Here is a 27,183-nt window from a genome sequence, read left to right as displayed (position 1 = left end):
CTCATGTCCACTCTACTTTCCCACCCCACTTGGTCCTGGGCTTGGGACATACTGCAGGGCTGGCGTGCCTCGGGGAGTCGGTGGGGACTGGGGGCGTCTGGCTTGGAGGGGCTGGGGAAGCACTGGATCCCGTCCCATGGCGCCGCTTCACAGGTACGTAGAAGAACTGCAGCTTGAAGAACCGGGTGAGGAGTGGACAATTATTCTCCAGCCGCCTGGCACAAGAATAAGACGGTGAGAAGGAAGCCTCCTCAGACGCTAAGCCTCAGGCCCCAGGGGCCATCAGCACCACAGCCAGCTACTCGGCTCTTACCGCAGGTTGCTATACGCCCGTGCGACCTTGCCCGAAATCCGATCGGAGCCAAAAACCACTACACGGAGCGTGGAGGCCTTGGGGTCCTCGTCCCCGCTGAGGAAGGGTCGGCGGGGCTGGTGGCGTGAGGCGGGAGCCAGGAGCCAGCGGGGCACCTGCGCTCTGAGCTTGGACTGGGGCAAGGAGCGGGAGCGCTGGGCGCGGGTGGGGAGCAGGGCCAGGCAGTCTAGGGGGCTGGAGAGGCTCTCCGCCCGCCGCAGCGGGAGGACTTCAGCCGCGCCGCCCTCCAGGCTCCGCGAGTCCCTCCGCAGCATCAGCTGGCTGGTGCTCTTGAAGAGTTTATAGATCCGGTTGAATTTCCGCCCGGGCCTGCGGTGGCCCCGGCGCTCCTGGCTGCCGGGCTTCCGGGGCCACTCGGGGGAGCTCTCCTCGCTGTCCTCCAGGTAGCCACTGTCCACGCCGTCCGAGAGGCCAGAGACGAAGGAAGTCAGCAACTGGCTGGAGAAGGCAGGCCCTGAGGCCTGGGAGGAGGCCAGCGACAGGGCAGAGTCTCGCAAGGCCGACAAGCTGGTGGAGAGCAGAGAGTCCCTCTCGGCACAGTGCCCGTCGGTGTCCAAGTCCTCCTCTTCTTGCTCCTCCTCATCGTCCCCCAGGACCCCTGGCTGGAGCAGCTCCTGTTCCTTGAGCAGGATTTCCTGCAGGATGTCTGCAGAGAAGCCAGGGGAGGCACCATGTGGGTGTCTAGGCCTCCATCCTCCTCTTGCTCACCCTTCCGAGGGTGACAGGTTCAGACAGAACTCGAGGAGGAGGGCAGGACAGCAGGGCCAGGCCAGCCTGGACTCATAGCACCGCCCCTGCTCAGCCTAGAGCCTGCACAGGTGGGAGAGCTCTGGGGGTGGGAGGCACAGACCCAGGGGCAGACAGAGAGCTGGGGCAGGGTGGGGGCACTACTGGGCCCCAGTGCCTTACCAAAGCTGTCCTGGCTCCAGCTGTAGGTGTGGCACCTGGCCACAGGGATGGGGATGGTGTGGAGCTTGCCAGGGTTCGCAGTGTCTGTAGGAACAGGGTGGACAGGAGATGAGGGCTGAGACAGGCTGGTCCGGTCTCCATTTCCTTGTGTTATAGTAGAGAAGATGCCAGAGTTGGGAAAGACCCAACAAGGCCGGATGGGTGGAGGTTGAGTTAGATGCTGGCTGCCTCCCTCCTAGCCAGAAGGCCTTTTTTCCAAACACACCATATAGATGCCATGTCCCTCACTAGCTGTGTGAATGTGGCCAAGTCACAACCTCTGAGTCTCATTTTACAATGTCCGAATGGGAAAATAATGGTACTATGTCATAAGGGTTTTGTGAGGAATATTGTGATCCAACAACACCAGATGCCATTGAGTCGATTCCAACTCATGGCGACCCCATGTGCATCACAGTAGAACTGTGCTCCATAGGGTTTTCAATGGCTAATTTTTCCAGAAGTAGATTGCCAGGTCTTTCCTCCAAGGCACTTCTGGGTGGGCTCAAACCACCAACCTTTCAGTTAGCAGCCGAGTGCATTAACCATCTGCACCACCCAGAGACTCCAATATTGTGATAAAACCAAATGAAACCCGTTGCAGTTGAGTCAATTCTGACTCATAGTAATCCTATAGGACAGAGTAGAACTGCCCCATAGGGTTTCCAAGGCTGTAATCTTTACAGAAGTAGACTGCCACATCTTTCTCCTGTGGAGCAACTGACGGGTTCAAACCAACGACCTTTCAGTTAGCAGCCGAACACTTAAATACTGGGCCACCAGGGCTCCTTCAATATTGTGATTTAAGGAAAAAAAAAACAAAAAACCATTGCCGTTGAGTTGATGTCAACTCATGGAGATGGCTAAATGTTCCCCGGAATCTGTTCTCCCTTCTTCCATGGTAATAGAGTTGTAGAAATAACGTTTCCCAGGCTCCTCTGCAGCTGGGTGTGGCCATGTGACTAAGGAGGCTCAAAGGGATGTTGGTAGAAGTGATGTGTGCAACTTCTGCATTATCTTCAACTTACAAAACCCCCTTGCCCTCAATTAGTGCTCTCTTTTCCTCTTCCCGCAAGTTGGAACATGATGGCAACCCAGTCCTAACTCTGCAGATGGGAGCAATGCCCCAGAGGATTGCAGAGCAAAAAGATGTTGAAGAACCTGAGTCCCTGAATGACTGTGTGGAGCACAGCCACCAGGCAAACCTGGACCACTCGCCTTCGGAGCAAGAACCAGCGCTGGGGAAAGCAAGCAGACCCTCACTCTTCCAAGAGCCTCACCTAAGATGCCAGGGAAGCCGGCTTGTTCTCCCACCTCCTGCAGCTTGGTCCTGAGCCACTGCCGGGCCTCAGCTGCATCCCTGGTGCGAGATGCCAGCTCCTGGGCATCTGTGGTCTCCATGAAGATGTCCTCAAGCTCTTCCAGGGTCTTGGACTGAAACCCCAGGAGGAGACAGGGTTTGCTCCTATACCACAGCCTGGCTGCCCACCTTTTTCCAGCTCCTAGGGTCTCCCTGTGAGCAGCAGCACTCAGAGCCCTCCCCCGGCCTCATTGCCCACCTCTGTCCACAGATGGCCAGGGGGCCAGGTCTCCTCCTCCTGCTCCCCCTATTCCCCGAAAATGGTCATCACAGAAAGGACTTCAGAGTTCAGCACTACAGCCCAGAGAGGGCAAGGGACTTGTCCTGCCCACCAGAGAGGCAGGACTAGAACTCAGGATTTCTGGCTTCAGTCCAAAGCTCATTCCCATCCCATTCAGCCCAGGTCATCTTCTGAAGCACCAGACATTGATGCCCAGCCCCAGGGTGCCACCCAGTCCTGGTCAGTACCCAGCACACAAAAACCCTCTCCATGAGGCCAGGCCTTCAGCCACTGGCCCACCATGTCCCTCTGGGGAGGCCCGTGTACCCTGGAGACCATGGCACTGAGGTGCAGCAGTGGGGGCTGCATCTCTCTGGAGATGTGCTCTGAGGCAAGGGGGCAGTGCTGGGCCCCAGGGCTCCCAGAATGTACCTGCAGCCTGTGGTGCAGGCCCGGGAGGTCGCAGTGGGCCCCAAACGTGGCCTGGAAGGCGTGCAGCAGCAGAGTGATGTAGGCACTATGGGGCGAGTGCCTGGGCGTGCTCAGCTTGTCGGCCACGGCAAGGAACTCGGCCTGCACCTCCACTGGGTTCAGCAACAGGACGGTGCTGGGGGCACAGGGGATGCACTATGGACACCTGGGGAGGGCTGCACAGCACCCCGAGGGGTGGTCCCATGCCTCGTGCCCACTGGTGCTCAGCCCCACCAAGGCCTGGGCCTCCTCACAGCCCAGGCAGGGCCTGAGGAAGTGACCCGAGGCCAGGGGAGAGCCTGGGGCTCAAGGGTCCCAGCTCCCAGGAGAAAGCTTGGCATCTGCTTTTGAACATTTTTTAGCCCAAGTTTTCAAAGACCTTTTCAAAACTGAATTTAGTTTTTTAACACAAAATTCATCTTCATTTTTATTTAAACATATTTCCTACAGGATGCAAGATTACTCAAAGTGGGCACTGTGTTTCAGACAGGTTATTTTAAGTCAGGTGATCTTTATTTGGGCTGGAGGGGGCTGGGCAGCCACACACTGCTGTACGTTGTGGCCTGGGTGAGTGGGGGCAGAATCCAACCCACACTGCTCCTCCAGCAAGGGTCCTGGCATGGGGTGGCATCTGCCTGAGGAAGGGGTGCCAAGTCAGGGCTGCATCTGATTCCTCCGCTCACAGGGCGCCTTTTCCAAATACTAAGAGAACAGTGAACCCCCAAGTGTCCATCGCCCGGTTAACAGTTATCCACACATAGCCCTTCTAACTTCCCCATACCACCCCCTCCATCACTGTGTGAATCTGAAGCGAATTCGAGCCATCACAGTGTTATATCCGTAAATAGTGTAGCAAGAATGATGCTCTCTCTCTCTCGCACACACACAACTCCACACTACTTTTAAACACAGTGCAAAGAAGAACCATGGCAGGTAACGTTTTCTCCAGTCTCCGTGGACTTTTGTCCCAGCATTGCGCTGCCGGGTTCCAGGGCACAGAGACTGTTCCGGTGTCTTTCAGAGCACCCATCATTTTGGGAAAAACTACATTTGATTTCTCCATTTGTAAGAAAAGGAGGGCGAGCTTGCAGAAGCAACCCCTTATGGTGCCACTAGCCCTTGTGAGCACCTGATCCATCCTCTCCATGGACAGATGGATGGATGGATGGACGGACGGACAGAAGTGTGCTAGGTACAGGCTCCGTCCTAGGAGAAGACCAGGGGGTCCCTGTCCTCATGGACTTGCACGTTTTTTCTGCAGAAGAAGCTGCCATCACTCTTGATTCATAGACACTGAAAGAGAGCCCCGGAGCCCTGGTGGCGCAGAGCTACAGCTGCTAACCAAAAGTTGGCAGTTCGAATCCACTCCTTGGAAACCCTGGGAGGCAGTTCTACTCTGTCCTTATAGGATCGCTAGGAGTCGGGATGGACTCGAAGGTTTTCGTCAATGGGTGAAAGCGAGCTGATCTCCCAATCCCCACCTCTTCCTACTAACCTCTCTCTGCCTCAGTTTCTTTATCTGAAAAAGACCTTTCTCATGGAGTATTAAATGAGTACTTAGAACAGTGCCTGGAGCTCAAGAAGTGCCCAAGTGTGTTGACTACTCTCCAATCTGCCTGCCTCTGCCCCTGGGAGGTGTCTTACTTACTCACTAAACTGGAAGGAGGCACAGTATTTTTTGTCCTTTCTGCCTCTCACAAAATCAACCACAGGTTTTGTGTTTTGGGGTTTGTATTTACCTAGAAGGAGCTCAAGGAATATTTGCTCAGTGATGTGCAGTGTGATGTGAAACCCTGGGGCTGAGGAGGGAAAGGGACTGGGGCTGACTATAATCTCTGAGCCCATGGAGGCCAGAGAGCTGCCTGAGGGTCCTCAGAATGGACCTCCTCTCTAGCGCTTTCCAAACTGCAGGCCGCACACGCTAGTGGGCAATGAAATAAACTTTGGGAGTCACAGCCAGAATTGTTTTTTAAATGCAGTAGAATAGGACAGAGCTCATTCTATGTGGTCAGGGTAAGTTTCAGTTCATAAAATTGTTTCAGCTGCTGTGTGTGTGTGTTTGTGTGTATACCAGGCTATTATGTAAAAGGTATTTTTCTTATTGTAGGTCCCAGTCAAAAAAGTTTGGAAAGTACTGTTTTAATAACAGGCAAAAAGACCTCATGAAAAGATCCTGGGCTTTCCAGTAAGACACTTACTAGCTGTGTGATTTGGGGGAAGTTACTTGACCTCTCTGATCTCTAGTTTTTTCATCTGAAAAGTGGCGATAAAGGGAGATAATGTGTGCCCAGCACCTGGCACAATGCCTGGTGGGTGGTACTTTGGGGTTAGCCTTTTTTTTTAAAGTCTCAGACCCCTTTAAGAATCTGAACCCTCCGCCCAGAAAAATGAATCTGTGCACAAAACATTACCAGTGACTTCTGAGGCCCCCTGAAGCCCATTTGTTCATAGACCCTGGCTAAGAACTTTCTGGTAGAAGTGCAGTTAATTTTGATGTGTTGCTGTTGTTGTTAACTGCTGTCAACCCAAAACCAAACCCGCTGCCGCTGCCGTTGAGTTGATGCCGACTCCTAGAGACCCAATAGGACAGAGTAGAACTGCCCCACAGGGTTTCCAAGGAGTGGCTGGTAGATTCGAACTGCTGAACTTTTGGTTAGGAGCCAAACTCTTAACCACAGCACCCATGCACAATGGAATAAAATGCCGCCTGCCTGGTCCTGCGCCATCCCCATAATTGGTTGTGGATCACAGGGTTTTCATTGGCTGATTTTCGGAAGTAGATCACCAGGCCTTTCGTCCTAGTCCATATTAGTCTGGAAGCTCCACTGGAAACTGTTCAGCATCATAGCAACACGCAAGCCTCCACTGACAGACTGGGCAGTGGCTGTGCATGAGGTGCACTGGCCAGGAACACAGCTTGAGCCTCCCGCATGGAAGGTGAGAATTCTAACCCTGAACCACCAATGTCCCCCAGTTACATGATAGTGATTACTAACAGAGCTGTGGCTGGGATGGGAGGAGGTGCAGTGATGGAGGGAAAGCCAGGGTGGGGGAGCCCCCACCTACCCACAAGGCTGCCTCCCCGCCTTCCCCTGCCCTCCCTCCCTTTCTCCCTCCCTCCTCAAGGGCACTCACACAGTGGAACTGCGGTGTCTCCTAGTGGGCAGGCCCTGCTCAGCCCTCACGAGCCTCTGGTAGGAGATTCCTATGGGAAAAAAAGAAGCCATGGGTTGACTTGTTCCTTCAGCAGTCATTTCCTGGTGCCTCATGGGGAGCCAGGCACCAGAGCTGTAAACTCCTGGGTGAGGTTCATAAGAACCTGGGGGAAGGGAGCTGATATTTAGACACTTACTGTGCACCTGGCACTTTGTCTCATGTGTTCCTCACAAGAAACACTCTTATCCTTTTTTTACCTCAGCCTCCAACCCCCCAATTCTGTCCTGGGACTCGCTGCCCCCTGGATTTCCTCAGCATCTCGCTGCACAACCTTCCTAAGGGCTGCCCTCTCGGCTACTCTTCCCAAGCTTCATCCCCAGGCTCGGGGGCAGCCTGGTGAGAGAGAAAGGGATTGAGGGTGAGACGCCCAGGGAAGAAGCCTGAGTTCTTTTCTGGCCCTTCTGTGTGGTCTTGGGCAAGTCACTTTCCTGCTGGGCCTCAGTCCCCTTGTAAGCAGCAGATTAGAACGGAGGCCTCTGAGGCTTTAACAGGCTGTGATTTGAGGCCCCAGCTCGGCTGTACCCACCCTGTCAGGGTTTGCTCCTCTGAGACCTGGAGGCAGGGCATCCTGGGAGCTGGCTGAGCATCATGCGGCCCAGCTGCTCCCTCTCACAATCCTGTGTGTCCTTCACATCCCTCAGCCCCAGCTCAGTCTCAGCACAGGCCAGGCAGCGAGAGCGTCCACATCTCCCCGCCTCACCTCTGCATGTCTGCCTCACTTCCCACGGACTCTCTCAGGTGACTGCCGTCTTGCCTGGTCTGTAAAGCTGACCCCTCCTCGGTCTGCACCACAGACCCTTTCCTCCCAGCCCCTTCCATCACTCTCCCCTGTGATTTCAAACATGCTGAGAGGAAATGAGCCAAACGTGTTTCCTTTTTGCTGCAGCTTAACTCAGTCCTGTAGCTGGAAAACAGTTCCTTTACAATATGCATTCAGTTGTCTGTCAGCCATGGTCAGGAGTTTCAACAAAGGCTGACTCTCTGCAGGCATTGAGGAACTCAGGCCACAGACACTTTTTTGTTAGAGCTTGGAAATAATCACTTAGGCGTCCAGGAGGGGCTGGCAGGGACCAGGGCCAGGACCATGGGTGTCATCACGGCCACCACCCTGGACAAGGTATGAGCTGGGAGCAAGAAGGAACTCCCCTCTGTTAAATTCAGAGCCAAGGCTGGGATTTAGAGACAACTATACACAGAAGAGAATGTGGAACGACGGTTATCATTGTTGATGTCAGATGGATCTTGGCTGAAAGCAGAGAATACCAGGAAGATGTTTACCTGTGTATTGTTGACTAGGCAAAGGCATTCGACTGTGTGGATCATAACAAATTATGGATAACATTGTGAAGAATGGGGATTCCAGAACACTTAATTGTGCTCATGAGGAACCTGTACATAGACCAAGAAGTAATCGTTTGAACAGAACAAGGGGATATTGCATGGTTTAAAATCAGGAAAGGTGTGTGTCAGGGTTGTATCCTTTCACCATACCTGTTCAGTCTGTATGCTGAGCAAATAATCCAAGAAGCTGGACTATATGAAGAAGAATGTGGCATCAGGATTGGAGGGAGACTCATTAACAACCTGTGTTATACAGATGACACAACCTTGCTTGCTAAAAGTGAAGAGGACTTGAATCACTTACTGATGAAGACCAAAGACTACAGCCTTCAGTATGGATTACACCTCAGTGTAAAGAAAACAAAACTCCTCACGAGTGGCCCAATAAGCAAAATCATGATAAACGGAGAAAATATTGAAGTTGTCAAGGATTTCATTTTACTTGGATCGACAATCAACACCCATGGAAGCAGCAGTCAAGAAATCAAATGACCCATTGCATTGGGTAAATCTGCTGCAAAAGACCTCTTTAAAGTGTTAAAAAGTAAAGATGTCACTTTGAGGACTAAGGTGTGCCTGACCCAAGCCATGGTATTTTCAATCTCTCATATGCATACGAAAGCTGGACAATGAATAAGGAAGACTGAAGAAGAATTGATGCCTTTGAATTGTGGTGTTGGCCAAGAATATTGAATATACCATGGACTGCCAGAAAAACGAACAAATCTATCTTGGAAGGAGTACAGCCAGAATGCTCCTTAGAAGCAAGGATGGCGAGACTTCATCTCACGTACTTTGGACATGTTATCAGGAGGAACCAGTCCCTGGAGAACGACATCATGCTTGGTAAAGGAAAGAGTCAGTGAAAAAGAGGAAGACCCTCAAAGAGATGGATTGATGTCAACAGTGGCTGCAACAGTGGGCTCAAACATAGCAACAATTGTGAGGATGGCACATGACTGGGCAGTGTTTCGTTCTGTTGTACATAGTGTTGCTATGAGTTGGAACTGACTCGACGGCACTTAACAACAGCAATATAAACAAAAAGGCCCTGATTTTTGCTTAGTTGCTGTTAGCTGCCGTTGAGTGGACTCCAAATCGTGGTGACGAAGCATTGCCCGGTCATGCATCATCCTCACAATCACCGTCATGTTTGAGTCCATCACTGAGGCTATTGTGCCAATCCATCTCACTGAGGGTCTCCTTCACCCGTGTTGGTCCTCTACTTTACCAAATATAATGTCCTCTTCCAACGAATGATCCCTCCTGATGAGATGTCCAAAGAAAGTGAGTCAGACAATGTTCTGTGTGATCCATGAGGCTTTCATTGGCTAATTTTCAGAAGTAGATCACCAGGTCTTTCTTCCTAGTCTGTTTTAGTCTGGAAGCTCTGCGGAAACTTGTCCACCATGGGTGACCCTGCTGTTATTTGAAATACTGGTGGAACAGCTTTTAATATCACAGCAACATACAAGCCACCACAGTACAACAAACTGACAGAGGTGGTGATTTGTTTAGTAAATGGCAGAAAATCTCCAATTTATGCTACTCTCATTTGTGACCTAATTTGCTTTGATGTTTGGCCTTTCATTTGATGTTTATTCTATGTGATTGTCACATGTTTGGAAGTTAATGTTATGTCTATTTTGATAAGAAAGTCCCTGAAGCTGTGACTATTACTATCAGGACTTGGGACACCATCTGGTAGCACCTCACATGCGTTACAGAGAAACATTCTCCTCACCATCCCTCCACCCCTCAATATAATTCTGTTGTGGAGACAAACTGATATTCCCTAATCCCCCTAAACACTAAGCAAACACAAGAACAAACAAAATAGTCTCTTGACCCTACTGCTCTTGTCCTTTACTATCTAATGTTTTTAAATGGGTAACCTGTACCCCATTACCCCATTCCTTCACCCCAATTCTGCCTCTGTTTAACCAGGACATACAGCTGGTCACACTACTGGGGGTACTGGCTCTGAGATCACTCTTGCCTCCACATCCGGTTTCCTCCAAAATGCTGGGCCATCAGCTTCCAATCCCACAGCCCCCTTGACACCACCCTCCCAAAGCTGGCCAATGTGTTCCCAGCCACACAGCTCAATGGCTCAACCTTGTTGTCATTCTTCTTGATTTTTTTTTTTTTTTGAGTGTTTGATACTGTTGACAACTTTCTCCTTTAGCCTCCATGACAAAGAACCTTCTTTAAAATCTCATATTTCTATATCTGTTTTTGCTGTTAGCTGCCGTTGAGTCACGGCGACCCCACGCACAATAGAACAAAATGCTGCCCGGGTACTGCGCCACCCCCATGATCAGACTGTGGTGATCCATAGGGCTTTCATTGGCTGATTTTAGGAAATAGATTGCCAGACCTTTCTTCCTAGTCCCTCTTAGTCAGGAAGCTCCTCTGACACTCGTTCAGCATCATAGCAACATGCAAGCCTCCACTGGCAGATGGGTGATGACTGCTCATGAGGTGCATTGCCTGGGAATCAAACCCAGGTCTCTTGCGTGGAAGGCGACAATTGTACCACTGAACTACCACGGCCCCCAGGAAATCAAGAGGACTCACCCTATATGGGTGAAACCTGGGTACTAGTAGGGTGGGGGGGCAGGCAGGAAGCAGTCATGACGAAGTTCAAGCTCCTTGCCAAGGCATTGCAAGCTCTTCATACTCCAAGCCTAGTTTACCCATGTCAGCATCGTCTATTTTTTAAAGTTGTAAATAGACGGCCATTCTCAGACAGCAGGTGGCTATGAAGACAGAGGATGCTTGCAAATCATGACTTGTGTCATCAGGCAAGAATTAGCATCAAGTTAACGACACACAGACGTGTCCATGCTTAGGATGTTGTAAGGTTCTTGGGCACAGATGATGCAAGCAGCAACAACACGTCAACTCTTGTCCTCTTAGCTTCCCTCTCTAAGTCACCAGGTTTACACAGAGACAACAGTGCTCATGTGAAGCAGGGAGGAACCCCAGCTCGAAAGGTATCGCAATCCCAACGTTAGACGATTTTGTATCGTTAGCTGTCATCGAGTCGGCTCCGACTCATGGCGACCTTATGTACAACACAATGAAATGTTGCCTGGTCCTATGCAATCTTCATGATCGTTGGTGTGTTTGAGTCCATTGTTGCAATTATTATGCCAATCCATCTCACTGAGCTTTTCCGTCGTTTTTGTTGGCCCTCTACCTTCCCAAACATGATGTCCTTTTCTAGCTATGAGTTATCTGATGATGTGTCCAAAGTAAGCAAGATGAAGTCTCACCGTCCTCACTTCTAAAGAGTATTCTTGTATTCCTTCTGAGACTGATCTGCTCCTCTTCTGGAGGCTGTGGTATATTCGATATTCTTCAACACCCCAATCTGAATGCATCAGTTCTTCTTCTGTCTTCCTTTTTCATTGTCTAGCGGTCTTTGTTATACCAAGGCCCATGTTCTTTCTCTCACACTTGACTTTATAGCTTGGCTAAGTGACTTTTTAACTCTTCAGAGCCTTAGTTTTCTCATGTACAAGTTGGGAATAATGCTCCTTGCCCCTCCACTGCACAGCAGTGTGGTCTGGGTGAGATGTTATTATGAGGTTTGTGTGCTTTGAAAACTGCAGAGCAACTCACACACATATGATGCCCTCTGGCACCTCTCAAGATCATAAATAAATTCCTCGCAGGCAAATATTGCCCTGGGTGCACAGAGTAAATATTCAATAAACATTTGGGCTGAGTCCGAGGGCTGAAGCTGACAGGACCCAGAAGCACTGACATGAGGTTTCCTGCTCCCTCCACCCACCCCCCCAGAGTGGAGGAAGAAGTCAGGAAGATGGGGGAGGCCCACAGGCTTGATAACCTGAGTTGTTTCCTCTGCCACTCAGCCACATCAAAGCAGGGTAAACTGTTTCACTTGTCTCCATGGCAACTGGCTCCCTAAGGCTCCATGGGTGGAATGCCCAACTCCCCACATCCCTGTCACTTTCTCCCTGTGATCTCACCAGCACCCATTTCTTACAGACCATCCAGACCGGTGTTTTTCCAGCACTGGGTCATGGCCCACTAATGGATTGTGAAATCAATATAGCCAGTTGCTGTCAACTTGGCTCTGACTCACGATCACCTTATCGGTGTCAGAGTAGAACTGTGTTCCTACACGGTTTTCAAAGGTTGATTTTTTGGAAATAGATCATAGGCCTTTTTTCTGAGGTGCCTCTGGGTAGACTAGAACCTCCAACCTTTCGGTTAGCGCATTAACCATCTGCACAGCCATTTATGTGTTGCTCAGCCATTGATGGTTGTTTTTTGATGTGCTTGAATGATGTCCTTTGCTCACATTTCCATTGGGGTGTTGGCCTGTTTTTTAATTGACTCAAAAGAACTCTTCATGGGTTTGATACATTTTTTATTGCAAATATTTTTCTTAGTTTGTCATTTATCTTTGACTTGTTTTTTCTGCCATATAAAAGCTTTTTTACAGGGACTCCGAAATTGAGGCTAGCATTAATCCTCACAAACTGTGCTGAGAGGCAGGCATTCTTATTCCTATTTTACAGATGAGGAAACTGAGTCTCATGTAAGTTAAATGTTTTGTCCAAGGTCCCTACAGCTAGTGAGTAGAAAAACCACAATTTGAAACCAGGATGGTCTAGTACCAAGTATTGATAATCAGGGTAGTGTTGAGAAAAATTACCAGGGGCAAAAAGAACTCAGAAATAAGGCCAAAAGATTATTGCATGCCTTTTCAAAATCATACTAAACCATTTTCTAACGAGCCCACTTAAGGGTCATATAGGAGAAAGTAATTTGTTTGACTATTTGTTATTGATTAGGGCTCAGGCTCTGTAAGCTAGAGGTTAACTTGTAGAAGTATGATACGTTGCAAGCGATTTTTGTCTAGTAGAAAAGATAACCCCAAAGGTTACAGTTTCATTCCCCACTACTGTTAACCCATTTGGCAGCTAACCAAAAAGTCAGAGGTTCAAGTCCACCCAGAGGAGCCTCAGAAGAAAGGCCTAGCGATCTACTTCCGAAAAATTAGCCACGGAAAAGACTGTAGAGAACAGTTCTACTCTGACTCACATGGGGTTGCCATGAGTTGAAATGGAATTGATGGCATCTGTTGTTGTTTTTTTTTTTTTTTTTTAATAGATATTAACTAGTTTTGTATCTAACTTTACAATCTTATTCGAGCACCCTTTTTTCCCACTGACTATCTCAATTTCTCATGCTCTCTTTTAAACCAGCTCTACGACCCCATTGGTTCCCTCGTTAATGAGTTAGTTGGCTATGTCTGTGAAACAGGCTCACTACGTATTTGTAAGCATTAGCTTTTTAACTGTTGGGAAATAGTTCCGTGACCCAAGGGAGAGTTAATGGTTTCCTGTTTCGGTTCTGCTTTCTCTCTAAGCGGAGGCGTTTCTAGCATGGACAACATTGTCTGAGCGTCCTCTCCAGGCACTTGCCTTCTCCTGGGTCCACCAGGATGTCTCCCACCTCACAGGGGACCCCAATGCAAACCATAGTGCAGTGCCAGGAGCAATGTTGAGGGGAAGGCCCAAGTGACAGGGGCTCAAAGGGTTTTCCCTGCTCTAAGGCCATAGGACCCTCATTCTATTGCCATCTCCAGTTGCTGTTTTGCCTGGATCTTGTCCCCAAGGTTAGAATCCCACTGTCCCAGGGTCTGGGCCTCACCAGAGCTCGCCCCACTCCTCCACATCTGCCAGCTGGGCTGCCCAGAGGAGTTCCTTCTCAGTCACCCACAAAAATACCTCATGGCATAGCGTGCATTCAGCTGAGGAGAGCTGCTGGTTCCACTTGAAATTGGGAAGCAGTCTCTCCACAGATGACACCCCTCCTCTAACCCAAGATCTCCCTCATCCATTTCAAAATAGTAGAGTCATCTTAGACCTTTGGCATAAATTGAAGGCCCTGCCAAGGCATTTGCATTTTAAATCCTTTCCCTCTAAATTGTGGAAATGAAGAAAAGCTTTGCCCCTTGTTAAAAGAATTCTAGTCATCAGCAAGAAGCCCAGAAGAGATCTAGATCTGTTTGTTTGTTTGGGGGCTGGGCAATGGGGAGAGAGGAAATGGGGAGATTCTTAAACCTGATTGCTCATTTAGGGTGCCTTGGAAAGTTAGGTTGGCAGATGACCTATTCATCATGTACCCCAGCACCCTTCCTCGTCCCACACCTTCTCCCCACGGTTTCCTGCTTTCTTAGCTCTCCCTTCTAAGTCTCCGCCATGAGGTGAAGACCATATGATAGGTAGGCTTTCGGGTTGGCCAACCCTAGCCTGTTGTGCCTGCTTTGCTTCGTTGTAAGAACAGACAGCTGATTGATTGGTTGGGAACAGACAGTTGATTGACTGGGAGCAGATAGATCAGCTGATTGGTTGGGGGAGACTGATAAGTAATTTTCTAGGGAAGGAAGTCATGATCTCCTCTGAGGGAGTTCATATGCAAAGCTTCAGCCCTGGGCTTCCTACGGTCCGTGAGTCATTCGGGAATAAAGTTTGGTACTTCCATCCGCTGTGTGTGATAAGAGTTAAATGCTCTCAGTACTAAATGTGACCTGGTACATATATACATTTAAAAGAAAAAACAAAAATGGGATTACAACATACATAGTATTTTGGGGCCTGCTTTTTTACTCAACAAGTTACTCAACATTTTTTTTTTAATAATTTCTCTTTTTTTTTTCCTGAATTCCTCTCCTCCTCCTTCCCCACCCTCGTAACCATCAAAGAATGCTTTCTTCTGTGTTTAAATCTTTTCTTATAATAGTGGTCTCAGACAATACTTGTCCTTTTGTGACTGACTAATTTCACTCAGCATAATGCCTTCCAGATTCATCCATGTTGTGAGAGGTTTCGCGGATTCATCACTGTTATCGTTACGTAGTATTCCATTGTGTGTATGTACCATAGTTTGTTTATCCATTCTTCTGTTGATGGGCTAGGTTGTTTCCATCTTTTTGCTATTGTGAACAGTGCTGCAATGAACATGGGTGTGCATATAGCTATTCGTGTGACGGCTCTTATTTCTTTAGGATGTATTTCAAGGAGTGGGATTGCTGGTTCTTATGGTACTTCTATTTCTAGCTTTTTAAGGAAGCACCAAATCATTTTCCAAAGTGGTTGTACCATTTTACACTCCCACCAGCAGTGCATAAGTGTTCCAGTCTCTCCACAACCTCTCCAGCATTTATTATTTTGAGTTTTTTGGATTAGTGCCAGCCTTCTTGGGGTGAGATGGTATCTCATTGTAGTTTTGATTGCATTTCTCTGCTAATGATTGTGAGTGAGCATTTCCTCATGTATCTGTCAGCCGCCTGAATGTCTTCTTTGGTGAAGTGTCTGTTCATATCCTTTGCTTGTTTTTTAATTGGGTTATTTGTCTTTTTGTTGTTGAGGTGTTGCAGTATCTTGTAGATTTTAGAGATTAGACCTGTAGTTCTCTTTTTACTCTTTTGTAGAAGTCTTTTGATGAGCACAAGTGTTTGATTTTTAGGAGCTCCCAGTTATCTAGGTTCTCTTCCGGGTTTTGTGCATTGTTAGTTATGGTTTGTATACTATTTATGCCAGGAGCTAGGGGCTCCTAGCATTGTCCCTATCTTTTCTTCCACGATGTTTATCATTTTAGATTTTATATTTAGGTCTTTGATCTATTTTGAGTTGGTTTTTTAATCAACATTTTTTTATCTCAGTAAGTATGTTTCTACAGGATCTTTTTTTCATTACCTTTTCTTTTTTTAAATTATTAACATTTTTGTACAATATCATTTTTAATGATTTAATAACATTCCATAAAATACTTTGCCACAATTTATTCAGCTATGTTGAATATTTAGGTTTGTCGGGACTGGTTGATTATCAGATAAAACACATTGGTGAACATCCTTGTAGCTAAATCTTTGCGTGCATCCACCATTACTCATCAAGATAAATTTCTACGAGTGGAATTGCTGGGTGAAATGGTATGTACCTTCCTGATGCTTTTTCTAAACTGCTCTCCAAAAAGATTGTACTGATGTATGCAGCACCAGCAGGGCAGGAGAGAACATGGCCCTCCTTTCTCACCAATACTAGTATTTTCATTCCTTTTTATTTTGCCAATTTGATAGACAAAACAAACAAGCAACAACAACAAAACGGTGTCTGCTGTTGTTTAGTTTTGCATTTTATTGCTAATGAGGGTGAATCTTGTGGGGGGGGTTGCTTGGTCATTTTTGGTTCTTCTTTGATGTGCTTGAATGTCCCTTACTGATATTTCCATTAGTGTGTTTGGCTATTTTTTAATTGACTCAGAAGAACTCTTCATGGGTTTGATATATTAATTTTCTGTTGCAAATATTTTTCTTAGTTTATCATTTACCTTTTCCCTCCCCCAATATAAAAGCTTAAATATTATGCTCTCAAATCTGTCAGTCTTTTCCTTTATAATTTTCACCTTGGGGCTATGGTTGGCAACTCTTCTCCACTCCAAACTGATGTAACATATTTTTCTTCTATTACTTTTATGGTTTTGTTTTCCACACTTAAACCTTTAACCTATCTGTAAATTATTCTTAATTTCTTTTTTTTTTTTTTTTTTGAGACATGACTCCAACTCTTTTTTTTTTTAAATAGTCTGTCAATTATCCTGATAACCATTTATTAAATGACTAACTATTTCATCACTGGTTTGAGGATGACACTTTGTTATATAATAAATTTTTATAGATATTATATTTTGTTCCATTAGTCTATTCTTATACCAATAATGTACAATTTTAATAATTGTATCCTGATAGCACCTTCAAAGATGTATAAGGGAAATATCTCATTCTTAATCTTCTGTAATAAATAAAAAATAAACACACAATAAGTGCATAAATGAATGCTATTCTACAGCATTTATTCTTTCAAATAGACTTTACTTATTTTGCTAAATTTTAAAAGGTCTTGTTATTTTGACTGCACTCATATTTATTTTCGTAACACCTGCTATCATTATAATATTGATTCTTTCAATCTTGTAACAAGTCTCTTCAATTATTTTTCCTCCAGCAATGTTTGTTTTCTCTAGTTTAGCTTAACTAGTAAAAATGTCTGCCTTGAGCATTATGCTCTTTTAAGAACTATCTATATGGGATCAAATTGACAACAGCAACTCAAAAGATTGGACAGGAAACTTAAGGGGCAGTGAATTTACATTAATGGGAGGGGAACATCTCAGAAAAGGAGGGTGAGAATGGTTGCACAACTCGAAGAATGTAATCAATGTCACTGAATTGTACCTGTAGAAACTGTTGAATGTTTTGCTGTGTATACTCTCAACAACAACAAAATAAATAAAATTTTAAAGTTTGTTTTCTCTATGTAGGTTATTCACATTTATTTTACATTTTTAGTTGTTATTATAGATCGGTTTTTTTTTATTATGTTTTCTTACTGGTTAAGAGTATATAGGAAAGCTATCTGTTTACTAGAGTTCTTCAGGTGATTCTCACAGTCTTGACAGGTAAGCAATTGTTTGATCTGTAAATAATTAAAATTTTATCTTCTCCAGAAGAGGAAATATTCTTTATTGCTGTTGTTTGCATAAGCAAAGTACTTATAAGCAAAAAGAGGAAGGTTATTAACTTTAATGGAAATGCCTCCAGTATTTCACTGTGGTTTGTTATTATATGAAGGACATTTCCATGTATTAATATTTTCCACATATTAGAGGAGTTCTGAATATCAGGAATGGATGTTGAATTGCATTGGATATCTTAGAGGCATCTATTGAGATGTTTATGTGACTTTATTCTTTTGAGCCATCGAGTTGGTGAATTACATTAATAGATTTTCTAATATTGGTCCATCGCTCAGTGAATTACATTAATAGATTTTCTAATATTGGGCCACCGCTCAGTAAATCATACTTGATCACGTTTTCTCTTGCTCTGTAATAGTTTTCTTCGATCTCATGTTCATGTCTATAACAGTATCTGCAATTTTTCAAGAACTCCTACTCTTCAGACCCCACATACGACTACTCAGACAGCACCAGACCCTTGTCTGTACTTGTCATGGCGGCCACTGACATTTCCATTCCTAGCAGCAGCCACCGTTCCCGGCCAGAATGAAGTCTATACACACATGCAAGTTCCTCTTTGCTCCTGGGGCAAAAAGAACAAGCAAAGGCCCCTTGTCAATATTCCTGGGCGCTCTCTGTCTACCTGAGGAGTCTCTCAGAGACCACTTGACTAACCAGAACTGAGGCAGAGCCAAGTGGTGGGGTCTTCTTGCCCTAAACCCCTGGCTCCAGTTGCCTCTAAGAATTCCACCTTGAGTTCTCTCCCATGTTTACTGCTTTCAGCTTGTGCATACTCAGCCATCTCATGCCATGTGCACCATGAAGAGGAGACTCCAAGGCTCTGCTCCAGGCCATGGGCAGAGACAAGCAGGAGGATTCAAGGTGAGGAGGTTCATAGTTAAAGAACAGTTTAAGAAAAGCTGGAAGCATCCTGACCACTTGCCCCGGCCCCATGTGCCGGCTGCCTCAACACTTACCAGGAGCCTTGAGTTCAGCATCGATAAAGGTGAGCAGTTCCTGGCAGATGCTGCAATAAGGATGAGGCCAGGTCAGGAACCGGTGGTAGGTTCTGGCTGCCTTCAGAAGGAGATCTGAGTCGGGCGGGAAGTGTGGCGTCTGGGATGGAGAGAGACCACCAAGCAGAGAGGTCTGGATGAGAGAAAGCTCACTGATATGCTAAAGCAGGCCCTGCTCCCTTTCTGGAATGTTGCACAAAGGGCACACATTTCCCAGGACAAGGCAAGGAAGAACTGGAAGTTACCCGCAGAGACTGAGTTACAGACGGGCAAGATGGCACCCAGGATATCTCTACTATAAGAACCCTGTTTTTACCAAACATTACTGCCATTCATTTTGGGGAATGGTCTTCAATGCCTAAATCACCTTTATTTAAATATCCTCACTAGAGGCAAATGTTTATTCTTCGGGGGTGAATTGATTGTATATATACGGAGTCATTTGGAACCACCAATCTGGTGAACAAAAGGGGTCATTACATCGTGTAAAACTGACCATTGGAGTACAAAATGAGGTGGGCTATAAAATCTCTCCACAGAATCTCTCTCATGGCTTGTGAACAGGCTGTGACAGCAGTTCCCATACGGAAGACCAGATATACCAGGCACAATGGCGTCTACATGGAGTTACCGAAGGTCTCTCAAGATGGCCGCTCTGAAGGTGAAACTGCCATTTTGTGGATTGAAACCAACTCAAATCTCGTTACTTGACAGTTTTTCTCTCTGTGTGTTTATCTCCAGAGGTGTGAGGGCTGTGTCCCTCACATTGGTGGTTCCCCCCTTATTCTCCCCTGCCTCCCCCAGCCTGGCCCACTCTGGAACTTACACAGAGGACAGTGGAGTAGAAGAGCAGGGCCAGGGGGGCAAAGAGGTCATAGGTGCCTTTTTCTTGGACCTGTGGAAAAGACGGACGAGAAAGGGTGAGGCGCATTCACAGGGCAGCGCTGGCTCCTCCTATTCCTTCTTGTTTTTTTGTCTGTTTTTGTTTTTAAAGTGAAAAGCAATGTCACCACAAGACAAAAAAATTGGAAAATAGAAGTAAAAAAAATTAATCACTCACAATACTCCCCATTCAAACTCAACCACAGCTAATGTTTTCAACGTACTTTTCCTTATACCATTTTTTCCCTGTGCATTTTCTTCTGTAAAGTTATAATAATAGTATGAATATTTTTACTCTTGATATCTTTTAAATATAATAAGTGAATTTCTATTTTGCTATACGGTCTCTAGGACCATCTTGTCCACCTCCCCCCGCCCCACCCTGTTAAACACATTTATCTATTGTGTTGTAAATATTTTTTTCCAGTTTATTGTTTGTCTTTTAATTTTGTGGAATTTTTTGATGTACAGAAAGTTCAAGTGTTAGTTTTTCTTTTATGGGTTTTGCATGCTTTGCACGCAAGGATCATATATATATTCATATATACTTTCTCCTTTTCTTTGATGCTTAATTTTCTTAAATTTAAATCTTTAATCCATCTAGAATTTCATCCGGTGTGTGGTGTAAGTTAAGACTCTCACTCTGTATTTTTCCAAATGTTTAGTCAATTTCTCCTAAATCATCTAAAATTTTTTACTGATGAATTTTTATTCTCTATTGAATTTTAGATAACACCCATCATTTTTATTGGCTGGATAATATTCCTTCTGGTAGATCTCCATAATTTTATCATTTTAATTTTAATATTTGAGTTCATTTTCTTGTTTTTTCATATGTTGTTGCAATGAATTTTTTTTTTTTACACAGGAAAGCTTATTTCTGTATTTATCGTGGAGTATTTTACATGCAAGAACCCAACTTAAAGAGATGACACTGAAGGGGTGCTAGTGGGTGGCCGGCAACTCTGGGCTGCTCTGAGCTTCACACACACTGATCGCGCACAGAAACGTGTGACAGGGACAGGAAAACCAGCCTCCAGGGGCCACTGGACAACGAGCTCCACACGTTTCGCCATGAACATTTTTGTGCACATTCTTTTTTCTATAGTTTGAATTATTAATATTTAAGAAGTAGAATCAATGGATCAAAGATTAAAAACATATATATGACCTTTGAAATGTATTGCCAATGGCTTTCCAAAAGTATCTCACCATTTATAATGTCTTGAATACATGGTACCAGTCTCACCAAACCCTTCACTGGATTGAATTATTAGTTATTACAACTTTTGCTAGGCAAATGCTATACCTTTATGGTCTTAATTTGCGTTTATTTTATTAGAACTGAGGCTAAATATTTTTTTTATGTGTTTACAAGTTCTGTGTATTCTTTGGTGAATTACTTCTTCATTTGGAAAGCATTCAGATAGAGTCAACACACCGTATACACACACGTACCCATGTTTTAGAATCTTTGGTCAAAATGCTAAAAGTCTCTCAGTCTGTTCTGGCGCTCATGAAGACACAGGGAGAGCCCCACCTTCTCTGCCGTGCCTGGTAACCTCAGCAGGCTTGAACTTAGAAATCTCCTTCTCTTTACCCTGAATAGAAGATGTATCCTCATACCTGCTTCTCAGTTCATTCTATCAAACCCTCCTCTATTGCTACATGGTACTTGGTCCTTTATAGTTGGCTTTATAAGTTAAGCACTCCAGAGGTTGTTTAGCTCTTCTATGTTGATTTGCTTGTGATCAGGGTATAATAAACCAAAACCAAACTAACCCGTTGCCATCAAGTCAATTCCAACTCATGGCAACCCCATGTGTTACAGAGTAGAACTTCTCCATAAGCTTTTCTTGGCTGTAATCTTTACAGAAGCAGACAGCTAGGCCTTTCTTCCGTGGCACTACTGGGTGGGTTCAAACCGCTGACCTTTAGATTAGTAGTTGAGAGCAAACTGTGCCACCCAGGGAGCTTCCAGGGTATAACAGCACCCATTAAATGGTGCCAGCATTATCACCTAGGGTGTCTTGATGAACAAAGACTTTCTTCTTATAGAAATAGCCACCTGAGAAAGTCACATGTTTTCCCACTTGAGCTGTGTATTAAAAAAGAAGACAAAAAAAAACGCTTAAAAGAGAATTTTTTTGTGAGAGCCAGAATCCTCTGGAACCCTAGCCCAGCTCAGTGTTAAATGCAGTCCTCTCTTTTAGCCACCAAAGCCAATTTATTAAACAATGAGAGGAGACCTCGGTTTACTTTTCTGTCCTTTCCCATCAGTCTTCTCTTTCACTTCTTTGTTTTTATGGATCTTTTTGAGGAAAGGAATTCCGCCAAGTTTCCTTCATCCTTTTTAATCAATACCTTGATTTACAAGCAATGCCCGCCCTAAGCAGCTGCTTACATGCAGGACCCTTGCTCAAATATTTCTTGTTTTTGTTGAAAGGACCACACCTCTTCCTCCAGTTACCAACTGCCATCATGTTATCCGAGTAGAGCTGTGCTCCATAGGGTTTTCAATGGCTGATTTTGTGGAAGTAGGTTGCCAGGTCTTTTTTCCAAGGCACCTCTGGGTGGACTTGAACCTCCAATCTTTTGGTTAGCAGCCGAGCACATTAACCATTTGCACCACCCAGGGACTCCGCCCCTTCCTAGAAACCTTCAGTCTATAAGCACTGCTGAAACAGAAAACTCACGGCTTCCCAGTGCCTTTGCCAAGCCCCCCTGGTGGTCTGGGCACCCAGACCTGCCATTCCTCAGGACCGACTTCTCAATTCTGTGAGGCAGTCCCCGCTCCGCCCTTCGATCCCTACCCTGCCCTCACCTCTCGGGTTTTCTTCAGGATCTGCTCGAGGAGGATGAGAAAGTGGCCCGGGTCCCTGCTGACCAGCTCCTGCAGGCTCCAGCAGTTCAGACACAGCCCAGCTGAAATGGAGAGCAAGGCGAGTGGTCAGTTGGGGGTCTCTTTCAGCAGCCCTCAGCTCGGGGGTGAAGAAACATTTCCTTCTAAAGCAAGAGAGTCTTGGAGAAAATGCTGGGCCAACTCTCAACCCTACCACATCCCATCAAGACATAACAATGTTTCCTGCATATATGGGGGCTCAAGAGATGGGGATTGGGTATTGCAGCTGGGGGTCCCTTAGAAGCCAGTGAGCCTGACCTGATTCTGCTCTCCCCAACCTCACCTTCCCTGACTTCCTACAGTGGGTGCCGGGACCTACAGGTGCAGGGAAGGGGGGCAGAAGCAGAGAGGGCTGGAGGAATAAAGAAGGGGACCATGTGCACTCTGCCCTGGGACACAAGGTCTGGGACAGCCCTGGGACTTCCCACGACTGCCTGGCAATGAAGCTCAGGAAGGAGAAGCTAAATTCATTTAAATTCCAAAAGCTAGATGCACACTTTGTCACTTTGTAACCTCCCCAGGCTTTCTTATTTGGCAGTTTATTTCCCTGCAGTCAGCAAGGGTAAACCCCTAAAAATTAACGGGATGGTCACAGGGGGACTCTGTGTGTACGCACGTATTCGTGTGCAGCATGCACGTGTACTTGTGTAGCGGAAAGTGAAGCAGGAGGGGTGGACGGGAAATGACCTTGAATTTCATCTAGCGGAAGCTCCAGGCCCCTCACATGCATGGGCTCCTTCTTCAGAAGGTCCCTAGCAATGTGTTCAAGTGGTGATAGGTTTTTCTAAAATTTGCAAAAGTCAGATTTTTTTTTTATTCCTTTTTTTAATGATGACACCCCAGATTCTATCAGCTTAAAAGCAAGTTGCCATTGAGTCCATGCCAACTCATGGCAACCCCATGTGTGTCAGAGTAGAACTGTGCTCCCTGGGTTTTTCAGTGGCTGAGTTTTCAGAAGCAGATCACCAGGCCTTTCCTCCTAGCTTGTCTTAGTCTGGAAGCTCCACTGAAACCTGGCCAGCATCCTAGCAACACACACGCCTCCACTTACAGGTGGGTGGTGGCTGTACTTGAGGTGCATTAGCCAGGAATCTAATATGGGTCTCCCGCATGGAAGGCAAGGATTCTACCACTGAACCACTGCGGTCCCCTTCTATAATTTTTGGCCCCATCAAAATCTGGTGGGAGGCAGGCAGGAAGAAGACTACCGTTTAATGACTGCCTACCATGTGCCAACACAATATTGTCGTTGTTAGGTGCTGTCGAGCCGGTCCTGACTCATAGTGACCCTATAGGACAGAGTAGAGCTGCCGCATAGGGTTTCCTAGGCTGTAATCTATACAGGAGCAGATAATCAGGTCTTTTCTCCTGCGGAGCTGCTGGTGGGTTCGAACCGCCAACATTTCGGTTAGCAGCCAAGCGCTTAACCATTGCACCACCAGGGCTTTGCATTCATGATTGCGGTTGAGTCTCCCTTCTTCCTTTCAGGAAAATGGTCCCTGTTGTTAGTATTCCCATTTTACAGGCTAGGCAAGCGAGGGCTTGAGAGGGTGTGTGACTTGCACATGGTTGCACAGCCAGTGAGAAGCAGTTTTAATCCAAATCTGATTCCAAAGACCAGGGAAATTTGCTCAGAGGAGGTGACATTTAAGCTGAGACTTTGATGAGAAAGAGCCGCCTATGTGTTGTTCTGAGGGAAGAGTTTCAGGCAGAGACTAGCAAGTGCAAAGGTCCTGGGGCAGAAAGGAACCAGGGATGCCCAAGGAGCAGGAAGTCAATAGTGACTACCCTGCCTATCTCATGGGGTTGTTAGGGAGACAGGGGAGAGAGAGAATCTGAAAAATCTTTACAAGCATAAGGAATTATCACATCTATGTGCTAGTCTTCAGAGACACAACTGCCCCAGCCTGCAGATACCCCCATTTCTCAGTCCTGGGGAACACGGAGGCCTCCTGCTCCCTGGAGCTCTGCTGAGATTCTCCCTAACTCTACAGGGAAGGGGATGCTGGGGCTACAGAGGGAACTAGAAACCAAGCAAATAGGAGGATTCTGGGCAAAGCTGCTACGAATTCCCAGCTGCTCTTTCGGAATCAGCAGTTGAGGTGTCTCTAAGCAGGTTCAATACCTTCTCCAGGGAGTTATACAGGCTTTCAGCACATGCTGAGGAGGATGAAGAAGGAGGAACTGCCCTATACCAAGGGCCTGCTCTACATCAGGTGCTGTGCTGGGCACCTGCCCAGGTGAGGTTCAGGGGCTCAAACGAGAATCTGCCAGCTGCCCAAGCCTGGTCCAGTGCTCTCTGGGCCCTGAGGCTCCCCTGGGTCCTAAGAACGCCTCCCAGCTCCCTTGGACTTACCTGACCAGGAAGTGGAGCGGCGGCTGAGGCTGAGCCCATGCAAACAGCGCTCCAGGGCATGCTGGATGCGGTCCTCCGTGCACGTCGTGGCCCCTGGCTGCATCCTGAGTCATCGCCTGCAGAGGGGAGAGACACCAGTCAGCCAGCCGAGCTCCTTCCCCCGAGAGCACCAGGCCGGGGAGCGTGTGGTTCAGCAGGGCAGACTGCACAGGCAACAGGCACAGCCCACTGCGATCCATCTCTCTATACCACAAAGCTGTGGGTGCAGCCGCAGGGCCCTTACAGCTGCCTCTGGAAGCACTGTATCTGACTGCAGGACACAGCCCAGAGTTCTAGGAAGCGAGCAGTCAGAGATGAAAGGAGACAGGTAGCTGGGGCTTGCCTGATCTCCAGGGTAGCGGTGAGTACTACCAAGAGCCCAGGGAGTGCCGCAGAGTGGCCAGACCCCGGTGGGCTGGGCAGAAGGACCCCCAGGGGAGAATCAGAACCACTTGGAGACTTTTTTGAATGCCTCATGCCTGCATCCCCCAAACCCCGAGGAATGGGGCCAGGAGCTCTGCTCCTGATGGGAAGGCCCCAGGGATCTCCTCAATGAGCCAGGCGTCCAAGGCTGGCGCGCAGGTGCAGGCTGTCTTCACGAGCCCCACCCCCACCCACCACACCCTCTGTGTAGGGTGCCCAGGTCACAGGCAACTCGTTTTTTTTTCTGCCGAAACCTCCACATTTGCCATTCCTTTTCCTGACCCACGTCTGAGGCTTGGCAACATTACCAGTTATCCAAAGACCCTGCCTGGCCCCTGCTCCTTGCCCTACTGAGGAGAAACCAAGGTGCTTAGCTCAGGCTGGAAGGCCACTGAGTAGAGGATTAAACAAGAAGCTATAGCACCCCACAGGGAACTGTGCTAAATGCTGAATTCTGAGAACCTCAGGCAGGGCCAGCCCAAGGTCTTTGTTACGTGTGAGGGCTCCCGGTTCCTTCCAGAAGCCAAGGCAGGCAGTGCAGCTCCGCAATGAAGCCTGGCCTCTGGCATCCAACAGACTTGGGCTCAAACCTCAAGTGCGATATTTGTTTTGCCCATATGACTTTGGGCAAATGCTTTACCTTTCCCAAACCTCAGTTTACATGTCTGTAAAATGGGGATAATGATGGCACTAACCTCATAGAGTGTTGGGAAGATGAAATGTCACAGCGGGCACACTGAGTAAGCTTTCAGTGCATGAACGCTGCATTCATTCCCTCCAGACAGACCCCATCTCTGGCCAGGTGGGCCAGGTCACAGGAGGAACCCAAAGAAGTAGTGGTCCAGCTCTGAGGATCGGGGGACAGACCCGGAAACCAGAAGCAGAAGCACAGAGCTGAGCCATGCAAACGACATGCAAAGAGATATGAAATCCTAACCCGAACCAGCTGCGTGGCCGAAGCGCACGGAGGCGCCCACGTAGGCAAATCTTCCTACTTCCCCAGCTTTGGAGGAACTGTGCCAAATGAAAAATAAGCCCTTTGTGAGCTGTCCAGCATCATTTCACTGCTACCAGTGGTGGCCCATGCATTCTAAGGCAGGAAGGGTGGATACATTCATTCATTCTTTCAAACACTTACTGACCACCTACTGTGAGCCAGGCATTAGTGATACAACAGTGAATAAAGCAGGCATGCTCTTTGAGAGGTGAGAGACAGACATTAACAAAGAAAGAAGGAATCAAGAAATGAAGAAAGGTGATGGTATTGGGAGGGTGAATAGTGGGGACCTACGATCAACGCCCATGGAAACAGCAAAGAAATCAAACGACGTATTGCATTGGGAAAATCTGCTGCAGAAGACCTCTTTAAAATGTTGAAAAGCAAAGATATCACTTTAAGAACTAAGATGTGCCTGACCCAGGCCATGATATTTTCAATTGCCTCATAGGCATGCGAAAGCGGGACAATGAATAAGGAAGACTGAAGAAGAATTGATGCCTTTGAATTCTGGTGTTGGCAAAGAATACTGAATATACCGTGGTACGCCAGGAGAACAAACAAATCTGTCTTGGAAGAAGTACGGGCAAAATGCTCCTTGGAAGCGAGGATGACGAGACTTTGTCTCAGGTACTTTGGACATGTTATCAGGAGGGACCAGTCTCTGGAGAAGGACATCATGCTTGGTACGGGAGAGAGTCATCAAAAAATAGGAAGACCCTCAATGGGATGGACTGACGCAGTGGCTGCAACAATGGGTTCAAACATAGCAACAATTGTGAGGATGGCGCAGGACCAGGCAGTGTTTCATTCTGTTGTACGTAGGGTTGCTATGAGTCAGAACCAACTCGACGTCACCTAACAACAACACTCTAGGTTGTTGGGAGGTCAGGGAAGCCTCTTGGAAGAAGGGACACTTAAGCTGGAGGAGGAAGGCAGGAGAAAAGTGAGAGGGGGGACCATTCCAGAAAAAGGAGACAGCATGTGCTAAGTTCTGGGTGCAGGAGTAAGCTTGCCAAGGACTTAGACTCTGGAGACAGGGCCAGGTTGCTGGGCTGGTCTAGAGCACAGACTA

At 47.0% G+C, this 27,183-nt stretch overlaps 1 protein-coding gene across 1 annotated transcript in view; it reads right to left on the bottom strand.

Moving 5' to 3' along the window:
• Positions 1–27,183, bottom strand: part of PIK3R5 (phosphoinositide-3-kinase regulatory subunit 5) — an 81,288-nt gene that overhangs the window by 7,436 nt on the left and 46,669 nt on the right. The window contains exons 4-13 of the mRNA XM_023731072.1: positions 24,650–24,765; positions 22,216–22,316; positions 19,336–19,404; positions 18,471–18,609; positions 6,508–6,577; positions 3,334–3,508; positions 2,602–2,755; positions 1,283–1,366; positions 314–1,019; positions 53–215 (exon numbers count right to left, since the gene is read on the bottom strand). Coding sequence (XP_023586840.1) covers positions 53–215; positions 314–1,019; positions 1,283–1,366; positions 2,602–2,755; positions 3,334–3,508; positions 6,508–6,577; positions 18,471–18,609; positions 19,336–19,404; positions 22,216–22,316; positions 24,650–24,752 — 1,764 coding nt within the window. The 5' untranslated portion in view covers positions 24,753–24,765. The remainder of the gene's footprint in view (positions 1–52; positions 216–313; positions 1,020–1,282; positions 1,367–2,601; positions 2,756–3,333; positions 3,509–6,507; positions 6,578–18,470; positions 18,610–19,335; positions 19,405–22,215; positions 22,317–24,649; positions 24,766–27,183) is intronic.

Source organism: Trichechus manatus, unplaced genomic scaffold (genome assembly GCF_000243295.1).
Source record: "Trichechus manatus latirostris isolate Lorelei unplaced genomic scaffold, TriManLat1.0 scaffold00040, whole genome shotgun sequence".
In the NCBI taxonomy this organism is placed as follows: domain Eukaryota; kingdom Metazoa; phylum Chordata; class Mammalia; order Sirenia; family Trichechidae; genus Trichechus; species Trichechus manatus.
This window is presented reverse-complemented; position numbering and strand designations above follow the sequence as displayed.